This window comes from Poecilia formosa, unplaced genomic scaffold, assembly GCF_000485575.1.
Source record: "Poecilia formosa unplaced genomic scaffold, Poecilia_formosa-5.1.2 Scaffold440, whole genome shotgun sequence".
Classification (NCBI taxonomy): domain Eukaryota; kingdom Metazoa; phylum Chordata; class Actinopteri; order Cyprinodontiformes; family Poeciliidae; genus Poecilia; species Poecilia formosa.
This window is the reverse complement of record NW_006800379.1, coordinates 237,137-262,125: the sequence shown is the minus strand read 5'-3', so window position 1 is coordinate 262,125 and position 24,989 is coordinate 237,137. Positions and strand designations below refer to the sequence as shown.

At 43.0% G+C, this 24,989-nt stretch overlaps 1 protein-coding gene across 3 annotated transcripts in view; it reads left to right on the top strand.

Annotated features, from left to right (window-relative positions):
• The first annotated feature begins 18,482 nt into the window (after nt 1-18,482).
• The window catches only part of celsr3 (cadherin, EGF LAG seven-pass G-type receptor 3), a 101,629-nt gene continuing 95,122 nt past the window's right edge, over nt 18,483-24,989 (top strand). For 2 of the 3 annotated variants that reach the window (XM_007577420.2, XM_016663733.1), the window contains exon 1: nt 18,484-24,915. In XM_007577420.2, coding sequence (XP_007577482.1) covers nt 19,449-24,915 — 5,467 coding nt within the window. In that variant the 5' untranslated portion in view covers nt 18,484-19,448. Of the gene's footprint in view, nt 24,916-24,989 lie in introns of all 3 variants that reach the window. The other variant, XM_016663734.1, reaches the window with a different exon arrangement.

The following is a 24,989-nucleotide window of genomic DNA, read 5'->3' as shown; positions in this document are numbered from 1 at the left end:
AACAAAGCTAATGAAAGTCAATCAAACTAGAGCTCAAACGCTGCTGGTGACCCACTAGTCATTTTATGGTTAATTCAAATCAGCTGATATCACTCTGTTATTCTGACTGGATTAGAAAAGTAGAGAAGAAACGTGCAATGTCAAATTATTTGCTTTGTTCAATAATAGCGACGACCAGAGAAGTCTTTTTTAGCGTGATAAATATTTGATAAATAAGCCTGTGGATCCCTAGGGTGTAACAATAGCAGAATTCCAGATTCAAGTCTTGCTCTGTACACTTATGATGAGAGTCTACACGCAAGGATGAATTAAACAAAAAGGAAATGCAAATGCCTTGACGTTTAAGACATGGTTCAAAAGAACGTGGGGAAATGTAGCTATTTTGTTCTGCTGAATCTGCTTCTTCTCCGCCCTAATGCGTGTCTCAAGGCCTTTTCATGTCCACCGAATCAGTAATTATGTAAAAAGAAAAAAGAAGAAAAAAATAACCCTCGAGTTTTATTGCTCCCTGGTATTTTGCCAAAACGAGAACACTTGTACTGGTCTCAATTATCCTGTCAACCGTATGAAATGTATATGGAAATGCTCCACTTTTAAAAGGTGTAGCGGGTTGCAAATTATCGTGCCTTCTATTTGCAATGCGGCAGGAAATCACTGGTGCAGATAATGCAGGTTTAATGGGGTTATTACTGCCATTTATTGCCTTGCAGTGTGGCAGCATGTCTTTGAGATCCTGAGTGACAGATTCTTGCCACTTTGCTGCCGTGGCCCTCTAGACGGCTGTCGACCCCGGAAGATCTGTGAGACAAAGACTTTTTCATCTCGTCTTTTTATATTTTGCATTTGAAGAGCTCCCCTTGTGTTTCTAGGCAGGTACAAGGCAGTGAAAGTGACAGATGCAATCTAAAGCTTTTTCCATCTTTTCTAAAGTAAGAGGCTGCCAGTTTGCCGAATTTAAGAATAAATAAGGTTAACGTGGATTCATTGCAAATCTATAAGTAAACAGAAAGTAAGACAGATCATATTAAAGATTCCCAACTTATATGTTATAAAGAACTGCTTTGAACAGTTATAATTTCAGGTCTTTTTGGGGAACTTTGGATCTTCAGAGACTAAAATATTTGCCCATGTTTTATAAATAGCTCAAGCTCAGTCTGACTGGATGGAGAGCATCTGTGAAACATCTTTTTTTTTTAACTCTTGTCCCAGATTTTTCTCTAGACATGTCTGGACTTTAACTGGGTCCTTCTAATGATAATGCTTCAATAGAAAACATTCTGTCAGCTCAGGTTTAAGCTTTTTGCTGCCTCCAATAGGTTTTCTCCTGTATTTAGCTCCATTCAATTTCCCATCAACTCCAGAATTTATGTGCATACAGGAGGATAGCATTCCCACAGAATGACGCTGCCACCTCCATGTTTCTTACTTTGGACGGTGTGGTCAGAGTGTTGTGTAGAGTTAGCATAGAATTTGCCTCTGAGCACCTTATTGATCTTTCCGATCTTCCCCTGGTCATCATGGTGATTTTGTTCTCTGCTCATTTCTTCATAGAGTCCTTCATAAAACACCTGGATGCATTTCAGTAGACTCCTTGGGTATTTGTCTGCACTGGAGTATATTTAAGGCTATTAGAGTAAAATCTAATTCTTTATAGATTTTCTTTTTCCATCCACTTTGCTTGTAAATGTCCGCTCCGTGTTTATATGTGCTGATTGTGGGTTGTTGCCATGGTGCCCAAGCTGTAGCTTGGTTCATGTTGAGTTAGCGCCTTCATTTAAACCGAAAAATAAGAGGAAGTGTCGCTAGTCTCCTGTCAGTCAGCACTTTGGGCCGAAATATCCCACGGACAAGAGGAAATGGAGGATATTCTTCTTCTTTGACCCTGAACTGTTGCGCGCATTCTTCAGAACAGGCTACAGGCTAAAGGCAGCACAACACGGACTTTACCGCCATAAACGTCGCAGCCCTTAAAGTCCAATTGGACAGCGGGAGCGAGGTACATGTTTAGAGCGGCATTAGTTCGTGAAGTTAGCGTTTTTGTGTAATGATTAATGTTTTATGTGCACTTAAGCACTTAAGAAGATGTATTTAATTTTTCTTTTAGTTTTCACGGTGTTTTCGATGCACTTCAGCAAACCTGGTTTCGAACAAAGTAAGTGGGAATCTACTGCACAGGTAGAAGCTCTCCCTGTTTTCTTGGGTCTGAGGGACTGCTATATAGCTTACTTAGTGTTGGTCTATCACATAACTTCACAACCCTGCAAAAAAAACAAAAAACAACAAGAACATAAAATTAGTACACCTAATATAAGACAAAACTTATAAAGCTTACAAGTAACTTTTCAGCAACATGTAGGAACTTTTCTTAAAGTAAAATTGTCCTTAATATTGATGAAAAAGTACTAGTTCCATTGGCAGATTATTTCACTTGTAACACCATTTCTTCCATGGTAGAAGTGAATCAATCTGCCAGTGGAACCAGTACTTTTTCATCAATATTAAGGTTTTTTTTTTTTACTTTAAACAAGCTTCTATACATTGCTGGAAATTTACTTGTAAGTTAAATTTGTCGTATTTCAAGTGTACTGAGATATTTGCACTAGAAACTAGTAGAGCAAAAATACTTAAGATTTTCTATTTTTGCAGTGGAAAAAACACACACACATTGAAGCTTGTGGATGTAGCATGACAAAATATAAAATGGTTCAAGGAGCGGGAACACTTCTGTAAGGTGCAGAATGTGATCAATTAGAGTCATTTTTACCATCAGTTACCATCTCTCAAACCGCTCCAAGTGTAATGTAATCACGGCATTAAAGTGCAGTCTTTCCTTTTCATCATGCATTAGCGTTGCTCCCCTCACAGGTAATCTGGAGACAACACAGTGATGTAATAAGACATAGCGCTGGCTCCTGGCTTCACTATTGATCCAATTTGTGATTCCCATCTGAGCTTTGGCAGCAGGCTGACTTGCAGGGTGCCAAGCAAACAGACAGGCTGACTGGGTGATGCAGGAGCCAGAGCCAAGCCCGCACAAAGCTCCACTGATCTGAATGTGAACACAGTTTGACTCAAATCCAGACAGAAGCTGCTCCACTCCGAGAGGGATGCAGAGATGAGTGGCACTTACAGGCTCAGATTGCAGATGTGCTTCACGGGCTGATGACCGGTTTGGTCGTCTGATTGGGCCAAGTGTCTCTTTGTTATTGCGGCAAATTGCCAAATTGCGAGAGACAAGAAACAATCTGAGCAACTGGTCTAGTTGTCTTTTAAAACATAAGATGAGGAGAAAAAGATGAGTTTATATATTTTTTTAAACTAGGAGTTTGCAAGAAGAGCAACGTAGAGTGTGTGAATACACAGTTCAAAAAGCTTTCTGGTGCATGAAATCATATGCATAGAATCACTTTATTTTTGGTTCAGTTATCACTTTGTTGTTTTTTCTGTCATTTTTGGCAGATCAAAGAAGTATCCCAGCTTGTTTTTATTGAAAATGTTTTATGTTTAATCTGCATTTTTATTTCAATGCACAATATAGTAACTACAAAGAAGACAGTTTATTGCTGCTATGTTTTATATCTGAATACTTTTAGACAAATAAACATAGCCTCTGTTTATTTGAAATATTGTATTTTCAGAGCAGTGTTGGCTCTCTGACTGTCCTCTGTCCGGCATGTCTGTCCCTGTAACCATGTAGAAATAATGCGTGGCTTGTCTTGGGTCTGGGATGCTGTTCCAGCTCGGTTTGACGTCACACCTGCCGTGGACCTACAGCAGAGTGGAAACCATGTGATGGAAAAAAAGCCTTCCAAAATCTATCTCACCTGCTTTCTTCTGCTACTGTAATTTAAACAGTCTGTCTGTCTGCCTGGTAAATCAACAGGATTCACCAGCAGTTGTAAATAATGCCCAAAGTTAACAGTTACTGGCAATACTATCAATAATATAGTTACCTCCATTTTATGCACTTAAACGTTAAAGCAAATTTGTGCCTTTAAAGTTTAAGCGTTTTCGCTAATAGTGCATGCACAGTGCTACGTGTGGCTCTTATTTAGGTGACGCTAAGCATCAAAAGTGCAACAAACACTTCTGAACGTCTAACAGCCATGTTGGATAATGAGCTTGGTGACATTTTTCATGTCTAGACGACATTGGTGTTTAGTTTTTTCTGATGTTTGGTGGTGTTCTTATGCCAGTCCAATCTTGGCATAATGTTGGTTTGTGCTAATTTTTGTTTTCTTAAGTTTTCCACGGCCTCTGTGTTTCTTTGCGGTGCTACATGTGTTCAGTCATTTATGACAGTCAGGCCTTCCTCAGTTGCCACAGACTTCCTGCTCATATCGAAATGAACCAAAATTAGTGAGGGACGTTTCTGACTTCTTGTTGAATCCATGGCCCAAAGAATTAAGGCCGTTCTCAAAATGTGGCCCAACTCAGCTGAAGCATAGTGTACCTAATAAAATGGCCGGTGAGTGTAGCTATGTGGTGACGTCTCTTCACTGTTGCTCCAAACATCCTGAGCTCATCCAAAGTCTTGTTATGTCGCAGAACTGAGCCGAATAAATCTTTGATATTCTGGATCAATAATGAAAACTGGAGTATGAATCAGAGCTGTGAACCCTCTGCTCACCCAGAAACGTTAGCTGCTTTCAAAGGTATGACGAGAAAAATACCAGGCTGTTCCCGAATCCTCCTGACGGCACATTGAGCTACTCGTGCCAGAGCGCCGTGAGTGCTGCTGCTTTGAGCTGAGGTTGCCACGAGGAGCCAAGAATCCTCTGAGTGATGCTAATGGATTCTGCCCTTGTTTCTGATTACATTCTCAGCACTAGAAACGCACTCATCTGCTCAAATTAATATTCAAAACGAGAAAAAAAACAGATCCTCCCCCACTTTTCTTTTTTTTCTAGACCAAATATCTGCAAATGATGGTTTGTTTTCTGAAGATGAATTACTCCTTTTCATTTCCAATCTAAACTTTTAATGCTGTGTATTCAGCGGCACTTTGCTGTCCAAATACGGCTAATGATCCCTGTGTATGTTGAATTCACAGCTTGGCATCCCTTAGATGCTTTCTGTTCCCTCATGCATATTGTGGTGCTTCGCCGTGGCTGCAGGGAGACGCTGCACGTGTGTGTGTGCGCACATGCGTGCGTGTGTGTGTGTGAGTGCATGTGTGTGTGCTGTGTAGTGAACCATCATTGCAGTTGCAAAGTTTTTGCTCTGGAAATGTAAAACAGGCAACACAGGAATAACAAGCTCAGATATTTATAACTGTGCCGCATAATTTCAACTCCATAAATGTCACCGTTTTCGCTGCCTTTCCTCTTTGTCTATTATTCTCTTCAACGCCACTTCCCCGCCATCCATCAGAACCTTTCCCTCTCCCTTCTCCTCTCCACGTCTTTTACTCACTTCTCATCAAGTTATCATTGCTTCACATTGCTCAAACCCATGAACTGCCCTCTTCCCCCACAAACACTCTGCACAGTTATTCTCTCTCTTTTTCTATTCTGTGATTTAGGTCACTGACTGACTAAAAGACTACACACAGCTGGCCTATAAACCTTTCTTTGCAGTCCCCTCCCCTCTGTATCACACGGAGCATGATGAATCAGTCTTTTTCCCTGAATCTCGCCCACAGTGTCCCAAAGAACTTCTTTTTTTTCTGTGCATCTGTAAATATCTATTTTCTTCCCTTTAACTTGATCTGCAATCGACTTTCCCTGCTTGTAAAATTTCTGCACATTTTTTCTAGATATTCCTTCGCTCTTTCATATGCAAATCACTGGCATTCAAAATATAATTTGTGTTCATAGAGCACATGTGTTTTCTGGCCTGTGGAGAATGCTGGGAAGCTTTAGAGACCTATCAGCAGATCGTTAGAGCTTTTTCATTTATCAGACATAAAACGAGGTTATGTCAGTGAACACATCATGTGTGTTGAGGAGTTTATAATAGTTTTGCTAGACTATTTTTAAAACTCTTCATATTGTTTGAGTGTGAAACAGAATTTGATAAAGTGTAATTCAAGCCAGCATCTTGTGGTTATTTTTTATTTTATGTATTTATTTTGATCAGAACCACCAAATTTTTCAAAAAAAAACAAAAAACAAAAAAACGATTCAGATGTAATCAAAATTATATAATTCAAAGATGGAGCATCCTAAAAATACTGCCCAGTTTTATAATAATCTATTTCACGTTCAAAGGTGAGTTTTCTATTCAAATTTGGGTTTTACTGCACTGCCTCTAGCGGCAGAAATGAGTATTACAGCAACAAACACAAGACTCGACAGAAGGGTTGCCTTGTTTGACTTTCTGGACTGAAGAGGAGGAAATATGTTTTAGCTTCTTTTTTTAAATTGATGATTTTTTTGTTTGGACTTAATTAAATAAAACCAAAACAAAAGAACAATTGATCAGAGTTTGTAAATCACATTTATTTTACCCTAAGAGAAAACAATCTGGTAGTAAAAGAAAAAAGAAAACATCAGAAGATCTTTTAAAAATATTTTAGCAAAATGTGGCTTCTTAATTTCTACACAAATAAATTGTTTTTGCTGGCATAATAACTCAGATGAGGATATTATTCGTTTGTCATTATGTTGTTTGTTTTCTTTGGATAAACAGAACAGCAATAGGTCAACAATTTAATGACCAAACTGTCCATGCATGCAGGCTCACCCTCTCTAATTTTGTCATCTAATAACATGGCCACCAGACGCAGCGCACAATCCAACATCCAGGCATACACACTCAGCGAAGCATTCAGATGAAGACGGTGACACACCCTCAGCACACACACGCGCACACACACACACACGCACACACACACACACAAGCTTAATCACATAATCTCTGGGCAAATAATTAATGGCATCATTTTTGGATGGTGCAACGAGACGCTGGGCAATTGGGCGCCGGAGGTAATAAAGCAGAGACAGAATAGAGGAACAGGAACAAAGACGGTCTTAAAAATAGTAGAGAGCAGGGAAAATGGGTTGAAGGAAGGAATAAAGACAGCAGTGTTACGGGAAAAGAAATGCTGGGTGGGTGTTATGAAGCGTTTGGCATTTCAGTACATGCTCTTACACTAGCTAGTATTTTTGAGTCTAAAATTATCTAAATTTGTCCAAAAGGAGACTCACAGGTGAAGCCAAAAAACCAGAATACTCTGAGACACAGAACAGAGATTTCATTTTTTATTTGTTGTAGTGTTTTTACACGACTGTATAGAGAACCGATTCTGAAAGTTATTTCAAACTATGTATAGAAAAAAGTTTCACTGTTTTGACTGGCTATTTATAAATTGACCCTGATTATTACTGTTTCTTAACCTTAAGAAGCTTTTATTTAATAATTCGATAAAATAAATGGACAAACGAGGATAGACGATGGATGGATGGATGGATGGATGGATGGATGGATGGATGGATGGATGGATGGATGGATGGATGGACAGGCGTTTTCTTCAAGTTTGTACTAAGACCTTTAGACACGATCTTTCAAATATCAACTCAGATTGGTTCACCAGACAAAAATAAAATATTTGTTAAACCAGCGACTCAATTCAGTTTCACTAATAGAGAACAAATGTCGTCCCCCTCCTCCAAAAAAAATATTTTTTCAGTTCAGCTACATACATTCCAACTCATCTTACAGTACATAAGGCTCAGTCAATTATTCAAAGTAGTTAAAAAAGTTTCTAAGGAAACCCAGAGGACTGCGTCAAGTCAATGACATGCAGACAATTTTTAAATTTGGATTTCAACAGAAAAAAGTCGACCTTCAAGCGACTTTGAGAGTTGAAGGCATCACAGTCCAAATGACTGCGATGCAAAACTTTCTCACAGTAGCACTAAAAAGAGTTAGATTTATTAAAGAGCCTTGCAAAAAATAAAAAAAAATAAGTAAAACGAATGAGTAATATAGATACATTAAAAACTATACTTGACCCAGAGTTAAAATTATCTCATATGCCTACAAGAATTTTTAACTTCCATGTAGCTCATCAGCTCATATATGATCACAAAATTTTAATCTAGGCAGGTCAAGAGTTTGATATGCATTTCTGTTTTTTTTTCTTTTGCCTCCTCCGGGAGCTCTGAAGGTTTCTTTCCTGTGGCGGTGGGGAACACCTGGGAACCGTGTTCAAAAATGAGCAGGAATGAAAAAAGCTAAAGAGAGCAAGTGTCATTTTAACGCGAACAAGACAGAGGGTGAGCGAAGAGGAGCCGAGAACAGGGACTTTAATGATGAAACGAGGAGCCAGCTGTTAAATTTACAGCTATGGTTCACAGGAGAAGGGCCAGCTCTACAGGAGGTTTCCTTTTTTTTGTCTCCTCTTTTTTTTTCTCCTCCCCACCCCACAATTCTTTCATCTTATTCATCAAGAGATGCGCGTCCCCGTGGAGAGGCGAGGCTCATTATTCATGCGCGCACAATCATGGCACGCGCTGGGCAGCTGCCGCCATATGCCTCTCTCTCTCCTCTCTCTCTCTCTTTGTGTGTGTGTGCGTGTGTGTGTGAATATGAAGAGATGGAGCTTTTTTTTTTTTTTCCAGCAAGTGTCTGTCTCGCCTCTTTGAGTGGTGGGCACCCGCGTTTAGCCACACACATACATAAAATCAGACCTGGCTCAGTCACCCTTGGCCTTTAGTTAAATATGCATCAGCGCTGCCTCACTTCCAGGCAGAAGGCGAGTGGCCCCCTGCTGGCCCCGCACAGGAGTTCCCTGGTTTTATTTGAGGGGGTTGCTAGGAAGGGGAACCCAGGATACAGACAGCCTGTGGCCTACCCCGCTACCCCTCCAAACCCCCCTCGTATTCTCCCTTTGGGATGGATCAACAGAGAAAGGCTGAGGGCAGGAGGCAATTAGAGGGGAGTGTTATACGAGAGGGGAAAGGCAATGAGGACACAAAACGACCTTATCTGCAGAGGTTACCTTTGCTGTCATCATTTCTCTTTTGATATTTCTCCGTCTTGCTCTTTGTGTTTGTTGGGTTTTTGTGTGTGCATGTGCGCGCTTAAGGTTCCACTTATTTATTTTCCAGCTTTTTTTCCTTTCAGTCGTCTTGCCTCGACCTCGGTGGTCACCTTTACATCTCCCTTGTCTTTCTGTCTCACTCTGTTTCGCTCAGTCTTACTGTACCCCGCGTAAACACCCCCCACCACACAACAAACACGCACACACGCACACACACACACACACACACACACACACGCAGACCAGTGGACTGTTCCCATGGAAACTCACATCGACAGAAAGCATACTGGCCTCTGCCTGGAAGCTCGAAGCAGTGTGGAGACTTCCTGCGAAGAGTCAGCCGGTTATTGATCCATCAGCACATGGAGGCCAGCTGACTGCCCAAACATACACACACACGCACACACACACTTATTCTCTGGTTACCATAGACAAACAAGAAGCTGAAACTGAACCCGGTGCTGGTTCGTGATTTTGCTTTGATGAGAGTGAAACTGAACCATAAAACATGTCAAACAATGACCTCTAGTCATTTCTAAGGCACTCAGCAAAATATTGTGATTTTTTTTATTAGTTGGAGATGAAGAATAAGAGTAAGGGTGACGGAATGAAGAGCCGAACCAGAGATGAGGAGAGACCTAGTCGAGGGTGAGGCAGAGTGGGGTTGAAAAATGTGGTAGCTGAATTGGGTAGAAGGAGACCAGAGGTTGAGGAGTGGGTGGTTCTGCTACCAAACCTAAGTTAATACGTTATTTATTTGGCCACGTCGGCAGAATTTTGTCCTGTAGTTGGTGGGTTGCTGGTTTGAAAACCTCCGCTTGAAAACCTTGGGCAAGACACTTCACCTCACCTTGCCTGCTGGTGGCGCCGCTGCATGGCACCACCACCTCTGTCAGTGTACCCCAGCACTTCGGAGTCCTCTGGACTAGATAAAACACTGCACAAGTTTAGGCCATTTACCATTTAATTTAGCATGGGACACATGCTCAAAGAGACTTAATTTCTTGTGGCTTTCTTTTTTTTAACAATCGATTTCTTCCTGCCGTTTTACCACCAGATTTCCGAGGTGTATGAGTAATAGTTGTCCTGTCAGCTGATCCTCCGTCCTGGTCTGTGAATTTCAGAGGATGGCTTGAAATCCTCAAAGCTAATTATTATGTGACCTCTCTAGCAAACCGCTATTGCTTTCACATAACAACTGGATTTATGCTCCTGAAGGCAATTGGTTTCAGTGGATTTTATTTAGGGGTTTCAGAGTAAAGGGAGTGGAAAATAGACAGTTTTGTATGTGTAAAAATCTATATATTTCTTTCCACTGCACCATGCTGTCTCAGGGTCTCAACATGTGAAAAAGTTGAAGGATTATGAATTCTCAATTTAGCATTATGTACATGCATCTATCCCACTAACTGTTTATGTGATCCTTGCTTATTTTCTTACACCTCTTGACATGATGTCTATAGTTTTTTTTTTTTTCATTCAAAATATTCTACAAGTGCCTCATTTAAATTGTGTTTAATGTTGATTTTATTGTTATAGTCATGTATTTAAGGTGACACTTCCACTTCCAAGCTGACACAGATAGTAGAGATGAATTTCAGGATAACAGAGTAAACCCACATTCGCTCAATGTTCACATTCTCATGTTTTTTTGAGGGAAACGTCAGAACAGAACACACTAAAACAATCATTCCCTCGAGGCGAGTAATAATTAAATTCATAGGATTCCAACATGACCTTTTGGTTGCTTCGTAATTGTTGTAAGAGCTCCTCCCCAAAGCCCCGCAAGCAAAACAATTTGAAAAATGCAGATCCTGCTCTTCAACACCTGACGCCACGGTATTGAAATGTTTTATAGTAGTTTGTAGTTGTGCCTTTTTCTTGCAAAAGTCTCTAAAGTTAGTTTTCTTATATTAAACCAGTTTAACAGTCACACGGAGCCGTTTGCAAGCAGCATTTTTTTCAGTTTTAACTCGCCGTTCATATTAGCATGCGGATGGATATTAATAAGCTGCAGAGCGGATGGCAGCAGAGTGGACCAGTGTTCGGATCCATATTACCTCAACTAAATTAGGAATACATTTTTTTCATATGAATGATGTCTGCACATTTCTGATTTCGCTGCAAGCTGATGGTTATTAGAAGCTGCTCTCAGGCTCCTGGTTCTACCTAGAGAAAGTCAGAGAGTTCAGTTTTTTGTCTTCATTTTGTTAGTTACAGTAAGACCACACAGCAGGGAGCACTGGGGTCCTTAGTGAAGCAAATCTTTCTACTTTTAGGAGAAATTCTTCCAGGAAGTCATTCCATCCCATTAACAGGCAGGTAGGAGAGCTTGGTTCTGTTTTCCTGGATAATTGCCTCTTGAGGAGTAAAATGCTTTCTCTCTCTCTGGGACGTGTTCATTTAAAGCTGAAATGAACAGCAGCGGTGAAAGTTATTTCTCAACTACCTGCAGATGAATTCAGACTTTAAGCTGCAGAGTCGGTCAATGAAAAAAGGAAAACAAAATTATGTGGGATCAAAACCGAAAAAGCAAAACACATTTTCTCCCCTTACAGGAACAAAACTGAAGAAATGGTCAAAAGACAGCTTTTCGGCTCAAAAACACTCGTTGGCATTCTGCGTCCATGTGCGGCAGGTTTACGAAACGACACAGCAATGTCAATTGAAAAGCAACATTTCATAGATTGAAGAACCCATGGAGTGAAATTGATTACTTTCCTTGAAAAGGTTGGCAATCTTCTCAGCATTTCTTATTAGGAAAGTTCTGCAGCAAAACAGAAGAAACCTCCATGTCAGTTCTCTAATGAAAGGCTTGTAACATTTGTTTGGTTCTGCACTGCAGTTAGTTAGACATGAGGGTTCACTGTACAAATGGAGGTTAATAGCTTTGGATTGGATGATTATATAGCTTAATGTAATTACTTAGACTTCAACGAGGCCGGTTGCTGCCAGTCGTCAGGGAGCCGGATGCAATAAAAACACTTGTTTGGACATTTGCATTTTACATGCAATCTAATTTTCAACTTTTATCGTTACCTTCTTCTTCGTATGTAACCGCACTACAGCTTGTGTCTTTCAGGCTACAGACTCTAGATGAAATGTTTTGAGGAAAGTATTCACACTTCCTTGAACTTTTTCATGTTTCATCAAATTACAACCAGAAACATCCGTATATCTGTTCTTTATGGCAGAAAGCCATGGGACATCCTGCAGTTTGTTGCTAAGCAGGGACAGGGAGTTAAGATGAATGGAGCTGAATACAAGGCAATGCTAGAAAGAACAGTGGGAACAGCTGTGAGCTGAAGAACAACAAAAATAATGACATCAGTAATTTCATGCACATTTCTGAATAAAATAAAATAAAGTCATGTGTCATTTGCTTTCCACTTTTCAACCATGCACTATTTTGGGTTAGTCTCTCACAAAAATCCCAATAGAGAAAACAATCAGTTAAAAAGATCAAATATGAAGGGGTGTCAATACTTTCCACACATTCTCGCACCTTATGTTTAATCTTTTGATTGTCTTAAACGTTTATCCTTTCTTATCTCACACAGACAGCATTTGTTGCAGGCGGTGTTTCCATACACAGGCGGATCCGGCTGCTGCATTCAGGACCACAGACAGCTCCCTGACATGTGGAGGGAACAAAAATGTTCACTTATTTTCTGTCTTTGCGGTTAAACATGCCCTGTTGTCAGTCACTGTAAGGCTGTAAGACTTCAGCTGTAATTGAAGACAACCTATGTGATCAGAACATAAGCTTCTGCTACGTCTGTGGAAAAATATATATATATGTATACATGTCAAGTTACTTTTTCATGTCTTTCAGCTCCTCAACTTTCCTTTCCTTCCCAGCCCTTCGCAGTCTCTTCCCATCATGCTCCGTCTCTCTCTCCCCCTCTGATGTCAGAGCCCCACAGGGTGCCGTAGTAACTGTCTGTCAGTCAGTTTCGTTTAGCGTTTATAGTCCATCCAGCCTCTCTGATCCATAATAAATAGCTCTAAGTGGCACGGCACACTCCTCGCTGCCTCCAAACACCCCGTCTATTAGACTCCCTGCTCGGCTTAATTAATCTGACTAGATGCTTGGAATTAAAATAAAGGTGGACACGAAACAGCAGCATCCCCGATGTATAATCCTATTAGCCTACAGATTAGTAACTTTTCAAAAGATCAACTCTAAACTTTATTTACTGAGGCATGTTGAATCCGTTTGTTTACTTAATTAGAGCTGCACAGAATTGGGGATCAGGCGCGGTTGGTTTATGTTGGTATTCGTGTGAATCAACATGCATGGCCATTCATTATTTAAGTTTTTTTTTTTAAGGATGCATTGATGACTCATCAAGGTTCACATTCTTTTTGTGTCGTCTGTCAAATAGAACAAATCTACTAATGTTTGAATACAACTTGAGTTCTTCCTGGAAATTTGATCACTTTTAAACTATTTTGAGTCCTTTTGTTTACAATACAAAGGTTGGAATTTCCTAATCTGCTCTGATTGTAGGATTATTATTATTATTATTATTTTGTTTTATTTTTTTTATTTATTTTATTTTTTTCAGTTTACCGTGATGTTTGCTTTGACAACAGCAAGACCTGGAAACACGGCAGGCTTCATGGGTCGGTTTACATCTCGGCACGTTTCCAAAATGGACCCGGAGCCCGCGTACGTTTTCACGTCCCGGTGTTATTAGACTTCCTGTTCACTGTAATTAACTGCCTCTCTTCCACAGCAGAAGAAGAAGCAAAATTATTTCACGGCAGAAAATTTTCCCCCGGTGGATTCTCTGCGGTCTCGATTATATGCTCCCTGATGGAGTGGAGGGGGAAAGGGGGGCTTTTAATACCTCAAAGGCCTTCAAGGGCAAACAAGGATTAGAGTAGTTTTCCTATTCTGTAATGTGGAGAGAGACTTTTAATATGAAATGTGTAATCCCGTCCATCCTCATGTTTAATAATGCCTGTTTTTTTTTTCTAATGAATGCTGTGTGACAGACCTGTAACTCCACTTTTAAGTAATATACAGTATTATGCAGTATTTGTTCTGTAAGGACTATAGTGATCAAATATGTCAATATTATTCTCAGTAAATTTATATATAATCGGGTTATTGATGTGAAATTCACTCTCATTGTCGCTAGCAACACAAATACTCCAAACTTACAAAGAAATTAGAACAATTATCTCATAATTCAATTCATGTGTAACAAATTGGATTGGCAGAGGGGTGACATTTTGAAAAAGGCACAGAAAGCTCTACAGCTTATTATGGATTCTTTAGTGAATTAAACTGAACAGGTTTGTCATCTGCTGCACAGCCAAACGCTAAACTTGACCAAGGTTTGGCTTTGAAATACAACTCAGGGATGAAATTCTTAAGATGAAATGTGGAGGCTGGAGCGGGTCGATCACCTGACTTTTAATCCATTTAGAAATCAATGGGGGGGGGGAAAATACTCACAGCACAAATGGTAACAATGGGGTTTAATTAGTGGCATTGTGCTACAATAGAGCAGATCAGATCTCAAAAATGTGTTCATTTCCTCTAGATACCCTGTTGCAATAATAATTCCTGTGTGTGTTTGAAGGTAGTCAGACCCCTTTATTATGTTGTCACATTACATTCACAAGCGTCTTTGTGTTTTCTTTGGGGTTTTATGCAATAGCAACACAGAGCAGAGCATAGATGTCAATTTGAAGGGAAAATATACATTAAAATATATACAAAAAAAACTTGAAAATGCAGCATGTATTTGTTTTTATTATTTAAGGTGTTTGTGAGTTCAGTTTATTAATTTGTTGTTTCACATATGCGAAACCTTTATTTTTAAGCATATTTTGCATAATGTGTAGTGAAGGACTGGACTGAAAATGTGTGAAAGAGCAGCTGATTCGTAACTTGGTCTTTATGATGTTGGCTCTCAACTAAAGTCCCAATCATGTGACCTCTTAAAGTACATATTTGATTTAGGTTTGTCGGAGTAAAATAGGGATAAATCAAAGACACGTAACACTTTTCAGATTTTTATTTGTCAAAAAATGTGAGAACCTTGAGTGATTCTCTATCCTACTTTGTGTTGGTCTGTCACTTACAGTCCTAATGAAACACACTGAGGTTTTTGGTTGTGCGCTTAAATGTGTGATCAGGTCATTCTTCAAGGCAGTGCCTTTACTTCATGATGCTGATTAAACATGAAGCTCTGACACCCACTTCAGCAGCCACCCGCCTAGTTAAAGCCTGGATTTCCGCGACCTCTGACCCCTGGATGACCGGTCTCAAACCGAAGGCTTCCTCCCTGTTCCCAGTATCTATCATTACACTGAAGCTGTCGTTGCCGAGTGGCTAAACTGCCCAGTAGCCATCATCCCTCTTCTCACGCTGACTAGTTACAACTCGTCTAGACGTCCTCGTGCTCTCCTGACACGGACCCATTCCAAATCCTGTTAACATCCGCGGCCCGCGCTGCAGCCGCTCCCGCTGGCTGAGGCGGGTGTGTGAGGAGGCACCGAGATAAAGGAAAATTAGAAAAAAAAAAAAAAAAGCTGCAAATCCTGGTGACAGAGCGTGAGCATGAAGGGAGGCTGCGGACACCCGGAAAGGGGAGATGAAGCTTTTTCTTTTTTTGCTTTTGTGTTTCAAAATCTGTGTATGGGGAAAGGAGGGTGTGTGTGATTTTGATCACCATATTGACGTGGCAATATTCCAAGCATTCAAGCCAGGGAGAAAAAACACAGGAGGCAGGGATCCAGCCTCCCTGGGACACACACCCACACACACACACACTCATACACACATAGAGAGCCATGTTAACACAATGTGATACAAGTCCTCCACTGGATATTTTATTCAGCAAAGAATGAAATAGCTGATTTTGCTTAAAGCAGCAATTTGGACTTATGTGAGTAAATCAAAGGGCCAAGTATTCAATGTGTATATTTAGATTTTATTCTTATAAACTTTATTGAATTGAATTCATTTTATTACAATACAGTAATAAAATGTACAATATACATTTTACAATATACAATACAATATGTACAATTTTACAATATTTAAGTTACTAATATGTTAACTTAATTTCTTTTCTTTCTTTTTTTTGTTGAAGCCATTGTACCACACCCTTCTTATCAATCATCACTTTCTTAGGGCTAGAAAGACACCCTATCCATTTAGTGTAAACATAGAAAAGTAGGGTTAATACAAAGAATAGGACCAAGAGATTAAAAAAAGTTTAGCTTTAGGGTAACACTTTAATTCTTCTTTTTCTTTTCTTTTTATTCCAAATGTCTGTTTTTCTCTGCCAGCTTATTCTGTTTTACTAAACTGGCAAAGAAACACTCTGGTCCATATCTGCTGGAACCAGATAAACTACCTGACAGAAAAAAAAAAAAAAAAAACTGTTATAATGGTTTCATTCACATGAAAACTGATAAACTTGCAGCTTACATCAATGTGTTCTTACATACAGGTTGTTGCACTGACATTTGAAAATATCAAATAAAGGTTGGAAAGAGCCAAAGGTTGAGTTTTGAGATGATGCATTAACTCGGTTGGCACAGAAGGACATAGTGATGATCTATCAGTTACAATTCCAGCAAAATACCCTGATGCTGAGTTTATGTGGCAAAATGTAAAAATGGCAAAAATCTGTAATCTATCATCACCCGTTTGATGTAGACTTACTTTTATCATTTAACAGCCAGTTCCAGGAGATATTTTAACAAAGTTTACCCAGATCAATTCAGCTTATTGTTTTGAACAGAGTCATTTTGCAATTAGTGCAATAGTGTGAACACCTGATCTGCTGTTTGTGTAAAGCTTTGTGACTTAACAAGTTCACAGTTTGAGACACTTCCCCTTCGTTATTCCCATCCATCCATCCATCCATCCATCCATCCATCCATCCATCCATCCATCCATTTTCTTAACACCCTTGTCCCTTGGTGGGGTCGGGAGGGGTGCTGGTGCCTATTCTCCAGCTAACGTTCCGGGCGAGAGGCAGAACGTTCAGGACCTGTCCAGGGTGTCCTGTACACCCTGGACAGGTCGCCACTCTGTCGCAGGGCAACACAGAGACACACAACCATGCACACACTCACACCTAGGGCCAATTTGGAGAGGCCAATTAACCTGACAGTCATGTTTTTGGACTGTGGGAAGAAACCGGAGTTCCCGGAGAAAACCCACGCATGCACAGGGAGAACATGCAAACTCCATGCAGAAAGACCGGGGAAAGAACCCAGAGCCTTCTTGCTGCAAGGCAACAGCTCTACCAACTGCACCACTGTGCAGCCCCCTTTCGTTATTGTATCACTGTATCTTCAAGACGTAGCCTGGAGTAAACCAAGTGGACGCGCGCGTACGCGTGCAGACGCGCGGTCACGCAGCTCTCCGGCCGTGGACGCAGCTCAGTCTGCTCCTCTGGGCTGCTCGTCCCCGCCTTGTGTATCTCCTCCGATCAGCCATGAGGGGAGAAAAAAAAAACTGATATTGAATTTGAGCCGTGTCATTAGAAACTGTGTACCACCCAGACAGCATTATAAATTGGTACTGAATGGGAAGACTGTGAGTCAATGTTGGAGGAAATTTGAAGCTTAAAAATTTGCATAATGCGATTTTTTTTTTCAGCCCCCAAAACTAAGTATCAGGAAACTGATCTGCCCATTTAGCCGTGTGCAAATTAGTGTTAAACCGGGATGATTGCGCGGATGTGCCTGTAATTATTCGCATCACTAATCCCATATGTTACGTTTTCGGGGGGCACGCTATAATGGAGATCCAAAATTGCCTAAATATTTTCAAATAAATAAGAAAATCATTATCATGTTTCATTCATCAACTAAAATGGGAAGCAAACACACAGCTTATTGAAAGTAGCTATGTATTTACATTCAAAAAATTGTTTTTATTCACAAAAAACAATTGTTTTGTTTTTTGTATTAATATAAAAATATTAATACTGCTAAATGAGAATCTCCTCAAAGCTTGAAGGTGGATGGAAACATGAAGTGATCTAAAACTTTGGGCCAGGTTGACTCTGCTGACTTTGGACTTGATAAAACAGAACAAACCAGCAGCAGCAGATAACCTGTTTCCCCTGTATCATAACTAATGTGAAAACAAGAAACATAGATTCTGGACCTCTTCATCTTGAAAGGGCTTTTCAATACTTTCAAGGCTGTGGTAATGCCTGTTGAATGTACCATATTTTCTAAACCACTTTTTTCTTCCACTCAACCTTCTGGGACACTGTTGATACCCCCTTTCCACTAAATAAATAAAAATCATCTTTTATCATCATCTGGAAATTTTTTGCCTTTCTGTTGTTACCTTATAATTATGCTTTTTGGAAGATGTGATTGATAACCTAAAACATGTGCAATAAAAAAAGAAAAAAGAAGATATTTATAAGGAGCCAGAAGCTTTTTCACAGCACTGTAATAAATGGAAAAAAAAAAAAAAATCTGAGTAACCTGTGCCTGCGTGTGAGGGAGATGTAGTAATGGGCATAACAAGCAGATTACGTCACTTTTACATGATTTAATCAGATATAACCGGAGCTGACCTCACAGTGAGGGTGTGCGCAAAGCAAGAAAATCGGAAAAATCTGAAACCGCAACCTCAGCCTTTCTTTAGCTTGTATGCATCTCTTTAAGTTTCAGAGGATTCCCTTTCATCACCTCATAAGTTTGTGCTCTTGTTGATAGTGCCCGTCCTGCGGGCGCTGTCTGTAAGGACGGCCATGCTTCATGTAAGGTGATGAAGGTGTGATTAGGTAAGATATGGACCGCTTCCCCCTCCTTTTCCAGCCGTGGGGATGGCGACGCCGCGGGTGCTGTGTAACAGCCCTGCTTACCGGAGCCGCGCATTTAAAGAGAAAAAGGAGAGAGGGAGAGGCGGCGGAGATGCAAGCAAAAGGGGGAGGGGAGGAGAGATGGAGGAGAGCGTGATGATGTGCGTGCGTGTGTGTGTGTGTGTGTGCGTATGGATGGATGCTACACATTCATACTGCCTCTCTCACTCTATCTCTCTCTCTCTCACACACACACACACACACACACACGCTGAGAGACAGTGTGTGAGCCAGCTCGCCAGTCAGTGTGAGTGTGTGAGCCATGTTGGATGTGAATGAACAAGAGGAGAGATGTTGCCGCCGCCGCCACCGCGCCGATCCTAACGCTCACGCCTCCAGCTCCACGGAGCACAGCGGGTAGATGCCAACTCTCCAGGCCGGCAGAGAGACGGGGGAGCCTGGGGGAAGGTGTCGGGCGGTGCTGGCGGTCCTGGAAGTGGCCACCTAGCCCGGAGCGGAACGAGGGTGGAGAGAAGTAAGGTGGAGACGTGGAGAAGTGGAAGTGGAAGCGCGCACTCTGGAGAGAAAGGTAGAGGATAGTCTGAAGTGGAGAAGGGAGAAAGGAGGGGAGGGATACGGAGAAAGGAAGAGACTAAATGGCTGCACCTATAACGGGCTTCACCCCGCTCCTGCTCTCGTCTCTGGCGCTCCACCTGCTTCTCCTCGGTCCTTTGTTAGCCCTCACCCCGGGGACGGTGAGCACAGGAGGGGCTTCCAGCAGAAGGACCTCTGCCCTCAGCTACCGAGTCGCCGGTGAAGTAAACCAGCAGCAGCAGCATCGGTGTGGGGAAGCAGGCGGATTACCGAGGGGGAGCTGGGATCTCTGCTGGAGCAGGTGGACTGTAGTGCGGATACAGAGAGAGGAATGCACCGGAGCGCAGCGCGCAGGAGGGACCCTGGGAGGAGAGCAACTGGATGGGGCACGGAAAGAGAGGCTGAGAGGATTACAACGCCCTCGGGCTCCTTTACTACCACCTTTTTCTCATCGCCTCCCCAGCACCGGGAGCACCTCTACCTCTGATGGCTTCGGCGCTGCAGAGGGGGTGGAGAGAGGCGAGATGGGGAGACAGGGCGTTGTTTCACCTCCCGCTTCACCTGCCTTTACCTCTTTGCCGGCCCAAAACGGCAAGAAAAGGGCAGTACAAAGGACTAAAACGTGCGTGCAACGGTCGGCGCCGAGGCCACACCTCGTCCAACGTGGTGCTGACAGAGCCTTTGTGCACGCCTCCGGACCGCGCAGCTCACCCGGAAGTTGCGAGAGGAGAAGGGGAAAGGTGTTCAGAGGGGCTCCTGAGGTGAAGAGACTCTCAGCACCACGGCGTGTCCGCTGTCTAATCCCTAACAAGCAACGCGTCCTTTCAGCCAACAAGCCTTCACTTGGCTCCTTTACAGCCGCTCCCTCTTGGTGCAATCATCCTATTTCTGGATGCAGTTTACCTCATACTGACGCTTCTGATGACATCTTCAGATGTTACACAGTTTGTAGCATTTCAGACTGTGTCAGAGCAACAAAACTGGACTGCATCTGTCAGTTTCCAACTTTTAATCCCTGCAACAATGGCTGCATTTATAAAAGCAATCAGCAACCAGTGTACAGGGAAAGCAGCAGCAGGATGGCTTGGGGTGCCAAGGGGAACTCAGCTAGTGCGGGGAGAAGGGCTGGTGATTGTTCTTATTTAAGGAGGCACAATGTTATCAATCTAAACAGCAGCAGAGAGTGGGGTGGTGATGGAAAGGTGGCTTGGTCCAAGACAAGAGGAGGGACTTTCTTAGATGGTTCCCTTTTTGGTTGTGGGTTTACAAAACCCAAGCCTGCCAGAATTACCGATGAAGGGAGGAGTGATGGTACAGATGGAAATGATCTCAGAGGAGGAGGAGGGGTTGACCACGTCAACAAACACGTTAACTTGTCTAATTACCCGGATAATGATTTAGTTTTTCTGTCTCCGACACTGGGGAAATTAGTGCCTGCATCCAGGCAGCAGAGCAGTCAAACCCAGGGAGGAAAGAGGGAGGTTGACGCTGGTTGCTTTAGCTGTTTGGGCCGAAAAAAAATGGGGGCGGCTCTCCTTATGACCCCCATGGGAGGCATGGCTCAGATGAATCTCCTCATCCAATTTGCACTCAACAACATTGCAGAGATGCATGGCCGACAGGTTTTGCCCAACAAAAGAGCCATTACGCCACTCGTTCAGACAGATGCAGATCATTTTTCAGTGAGAGTTAAACAAGCTGAAAGGCTCCATGTGTGTGCTCTAAGGGTGAGGGAAACTTCAGAGGCTGAGTCTACCAGTGACTCAGGCCTTTTCTTGCCTGCTAAGTTTCCCGTTACATCTCCTTGTGCTGTGTCTGCCACGTCTTACTCTGCTGCTGAAGATAATCCCTTTCTCCCTATGCAGCCTAATCACCCAGTAGTAAAGAACGTCTTGCTTTCCTCGCAAGTTAATACGACAACTCAGCAGGATGAAACCATGCTTCACTCATCCTCTGCAGAGGAGGTAGTTTCGGCACCAAAAGAAGCTCTGCAGGTGCTTTTGTGGAGCAGATTCAACACTAACAGCAATAACAACAACGAAAAGAAAGAAAGTAATGAGAAGAATGGGCATGGTCAGGAATCTGTTAGTGGAAAATCCTCGTGGCACAGCGAGATGCAACAAGGGGATCTTGGGTGCGCTGAGAGTATTTCCAACGACTGCTCAGCTACTGAGCGAGGTGAAAGCGCACATATGCAATTAAAATCCGGTGATCAAGAGCCATTAGAGCCCGAAGGTGTCAGACAGTCAGATAGGCAGCAGATGGGGACTGGAGAAGAAGGAGAGAGGAGTGCAGAAAGGGAGGGAGAGGGCTTGGAGGGGTCCGCTGCTGTTGCTGATGCTGTTTGGGGAGGAAAACTACAGGTGGGGGAGGGTGGGACGAGGCTGACGGGAGACAAGGAACCACGTGCAGAAGAGGAAGAGGAGGTGTGGGAGAAGGAAAGGGTAAAGGGAGTAACAAAGGCCGGCCAGGAAGAAAGTGAGGCAGAGGGAGGGTTGGGTCGGTATAGGGGCAGCAGAACCTCAACCATCACACAGTTTGATCGCAATAGAGGGAAGAGAGAAACCCAAGCAGATGAAAGCCACCAGGGAGCTGAGGGGGATGAGGTTGAGTGGGAGAAAAGACACACTTCAAGGGGAGAGAGGAGCCTGGAACGCCTGATAATAGTGGCAGATGATGATAGCTCTCAGGGAGAAAAGGCGAGGAGGATTTTGATGCCATGGTCTCGTTCCAGACGCGCAGCCAATAGACACCCTAATTTCTCACTGTATAACTACCAAGTCCAGGTGGCAGAGAACCAGCCGCCAGGCACCTCCATCATTATAATGTCAGCCACAGACCCTGATGGAGGTGATGCAGGCCGGGTGAGCTACACAATGGCCCCACTGATGAATAGTCGATCATCTGACTATTTTCACATCCATCCAGACACAGGCCTCATCACCAGCACTCAGATTCTGGACAGAGAACACATGGATCTGCATTACTTTCGGGTCACAGCGACAGATCACGGATCCCCTCGGCTCTCTGGGACCACAATGGTAACCATTACTGTTTCAGACCGTAACGATCATTCGCCTATATTTGAACAGTCAGAGTACAGAGAGACAATTAGGGAGAACGTGGAAGAAGGTTATCCAATTTTACAGTTAAGAGCAACAGATTCAGACTCTCCGTTCAACGCCAATATACGTTACCGGTTTATCGGTGAATCCGCTGCAATAGCACGAGCTGCTTTCGAGATTGACCCACGTTCAGGACTAATTACAACCAGAGGATCTGTGGACAGGGAAACAAATGAACATTACACTCTTCAGGTGGAGGCCAGTGACCAGGGCAAGGATCCAGGTCCACGCTCTGCCACCGTCAAAGTTTTTATAACCGTTCTGGATGAAAATGACAATGTGCCACAGTTCAGCGAAAAGCGCTACGTGGTGGCAGTGAAAGAGGATGTTCGACCTCACTCTGAGATCCTACGTGTGAGCGCTACAGACAGGGACAAGGACAGCAATGCTGCTGTTCACTACAATATCATCAGTGGTAATAGCCGTGGACAGTTTTCCATTGATAGCGTAACAGGTGAAATTCAGGTGGTGGCACCACTGGACTATGAATCTGAGCGGGAGTATACGCTCCGTGTTCGCGCTCAGGATAATGGCCGGCCACCTCTCTCCAACAATACTGGAATTGTGAGTGTGCAGGTGACCGATGTCAATGATAACCCTCCTATATTTGTATCCACACCATTCCAAGCATCTGTACTTGAGAGTGCCCCAGTTGGTAGTTCAATCCTCCACATCCAAGCTATAGATACAGATACAGCTGATAATTCTCGCCTGGAGTACAGGCTGACTGAGACTGGCTCAGACACACCCTTTGTCATCAACTCCGCAACGGGCTGGGTCACTGTCAGCTCTATTCTCGACAGGGAGTCTGTGGAACACTATTTCTTTGGTGTGGAGGCCAGAGATTATGGCATGCCACCTCTCTCTGCTACAGCGAGTGTCACCATTACAGTCATGGATGTTAATGACAATCACCCCGAGTTCCTCCAAAAGGAGTATTATTCCCGCCTGAATGAGGATGCAGCCGTTGGCACCAGTGTAGTGACTGTCACGGCTGTGGACAGAGATGTAAACAGTGCAGTGACTTATCAGATCACAGGCGGAAACACCAGAAACCGTTTTGCTATCAGCACAGCAGGAGGAGCGGGGCTTCTCTCCTTAGCTCTACCACTGGACTATAAGCAGGAGCGTCGTTACATCCTAACTGTCATCGCCTCAGATCAAACACTCCAGGACACTTGCAAGGTGCACATAAACATTACTGATGCCAACACACACCGACCTGTTTTCCAGAGTGCCCATTACTCTGTCAGCGTGAACGAGGACAGGCCACCAGGAAGTACAGTGGTTGTGATTAGCGCTACGGATGACGATGTAGGAGAAAATGCTCGGATCACGTACTTTCTTGAAGACAACATCCCCCAGTTCCGCATCGACCCGGCAACAGGAGCAATCACACTCCAGGCAGAGCTTGACTATGAGGACCAAATGACCTACACTTTAGCTATCACAGCAAAAGACAATGGCATACCACAGAAATCTGACACAACATATGTTGAGGTGAACGTGAATGACGTGAATGACAATGCACCTCAGTTCCTCAGTCCCAGATATCAGGGGACAGTGAGTGAAGATGCTCCCCCCTTCACTAGTGTCCTGCAGATCTCGGCCACTGACCGTGACGCACACGCCAATGGCCGGGTTCAGTACACGTTTCAAAATGGTGAGGATGGAGATGGAGATTTTACCATCGAACCCACTTCTGGCATTGTACGAACTGTTCGCCGTTTGGATCGGGAGAGTGTGCCATTTTACGAGCTCACAGCCTATGCCGTGGATCGTGGGGTGCCCCCTCAAAGAACACCTGTCCACATCCAGGTGACAGTTCTTGATGTAAATGACAACGCTCCTGTCTTCCCTGCTGACGATTTTGAGGTTTTGGTTAAGGAAAATAGCGCTGTGGGGTCTGTGGTAGCCCAGATTACTGCCACTGACCCGGATGAAGGTGCTAATGCTCAGATCATGTACCAAATTGTTGAGGGCAATATCCCTGAGATCTTTCAGATGGACATCTTTTCAGGAGAGCTCACCTCACTCATTGATCTTGACTATGAGGCTCGCAATGAATACGTCATTGTAGTCCAGGCCACATCAGCACCTCTAGTGAGCAGGGCTACCGTCAGAATCCGTTTGGTGGACCAGAACGACAATCGGCCAACCCTGCAGGACTTTCAAATCATTTTCAACAACTTTGTTTCCAATCGGTCCAACAGTTTCCCCAGTGGGGTGATTGGCAGGGTACCAGCCCATGACCCTGATGTGTCTGACAGGCTGTACTACACCATCGACAGGGGCAATGAGCTTCACCTTCTGCTCCTGAATCACACCAGCGGAGAGATTCGACTGAGCCGAAAACTGGATAACAACAGGCCCCTGGTTGCTCCCATGCTGATCACTGTCACAGGTAAGAGACCGTGAAGGGAAAATGTGTGGGTGTGTGTGTGTGTGTGTGTGTGTGTGTGTGTGTGTGTGTGTGTG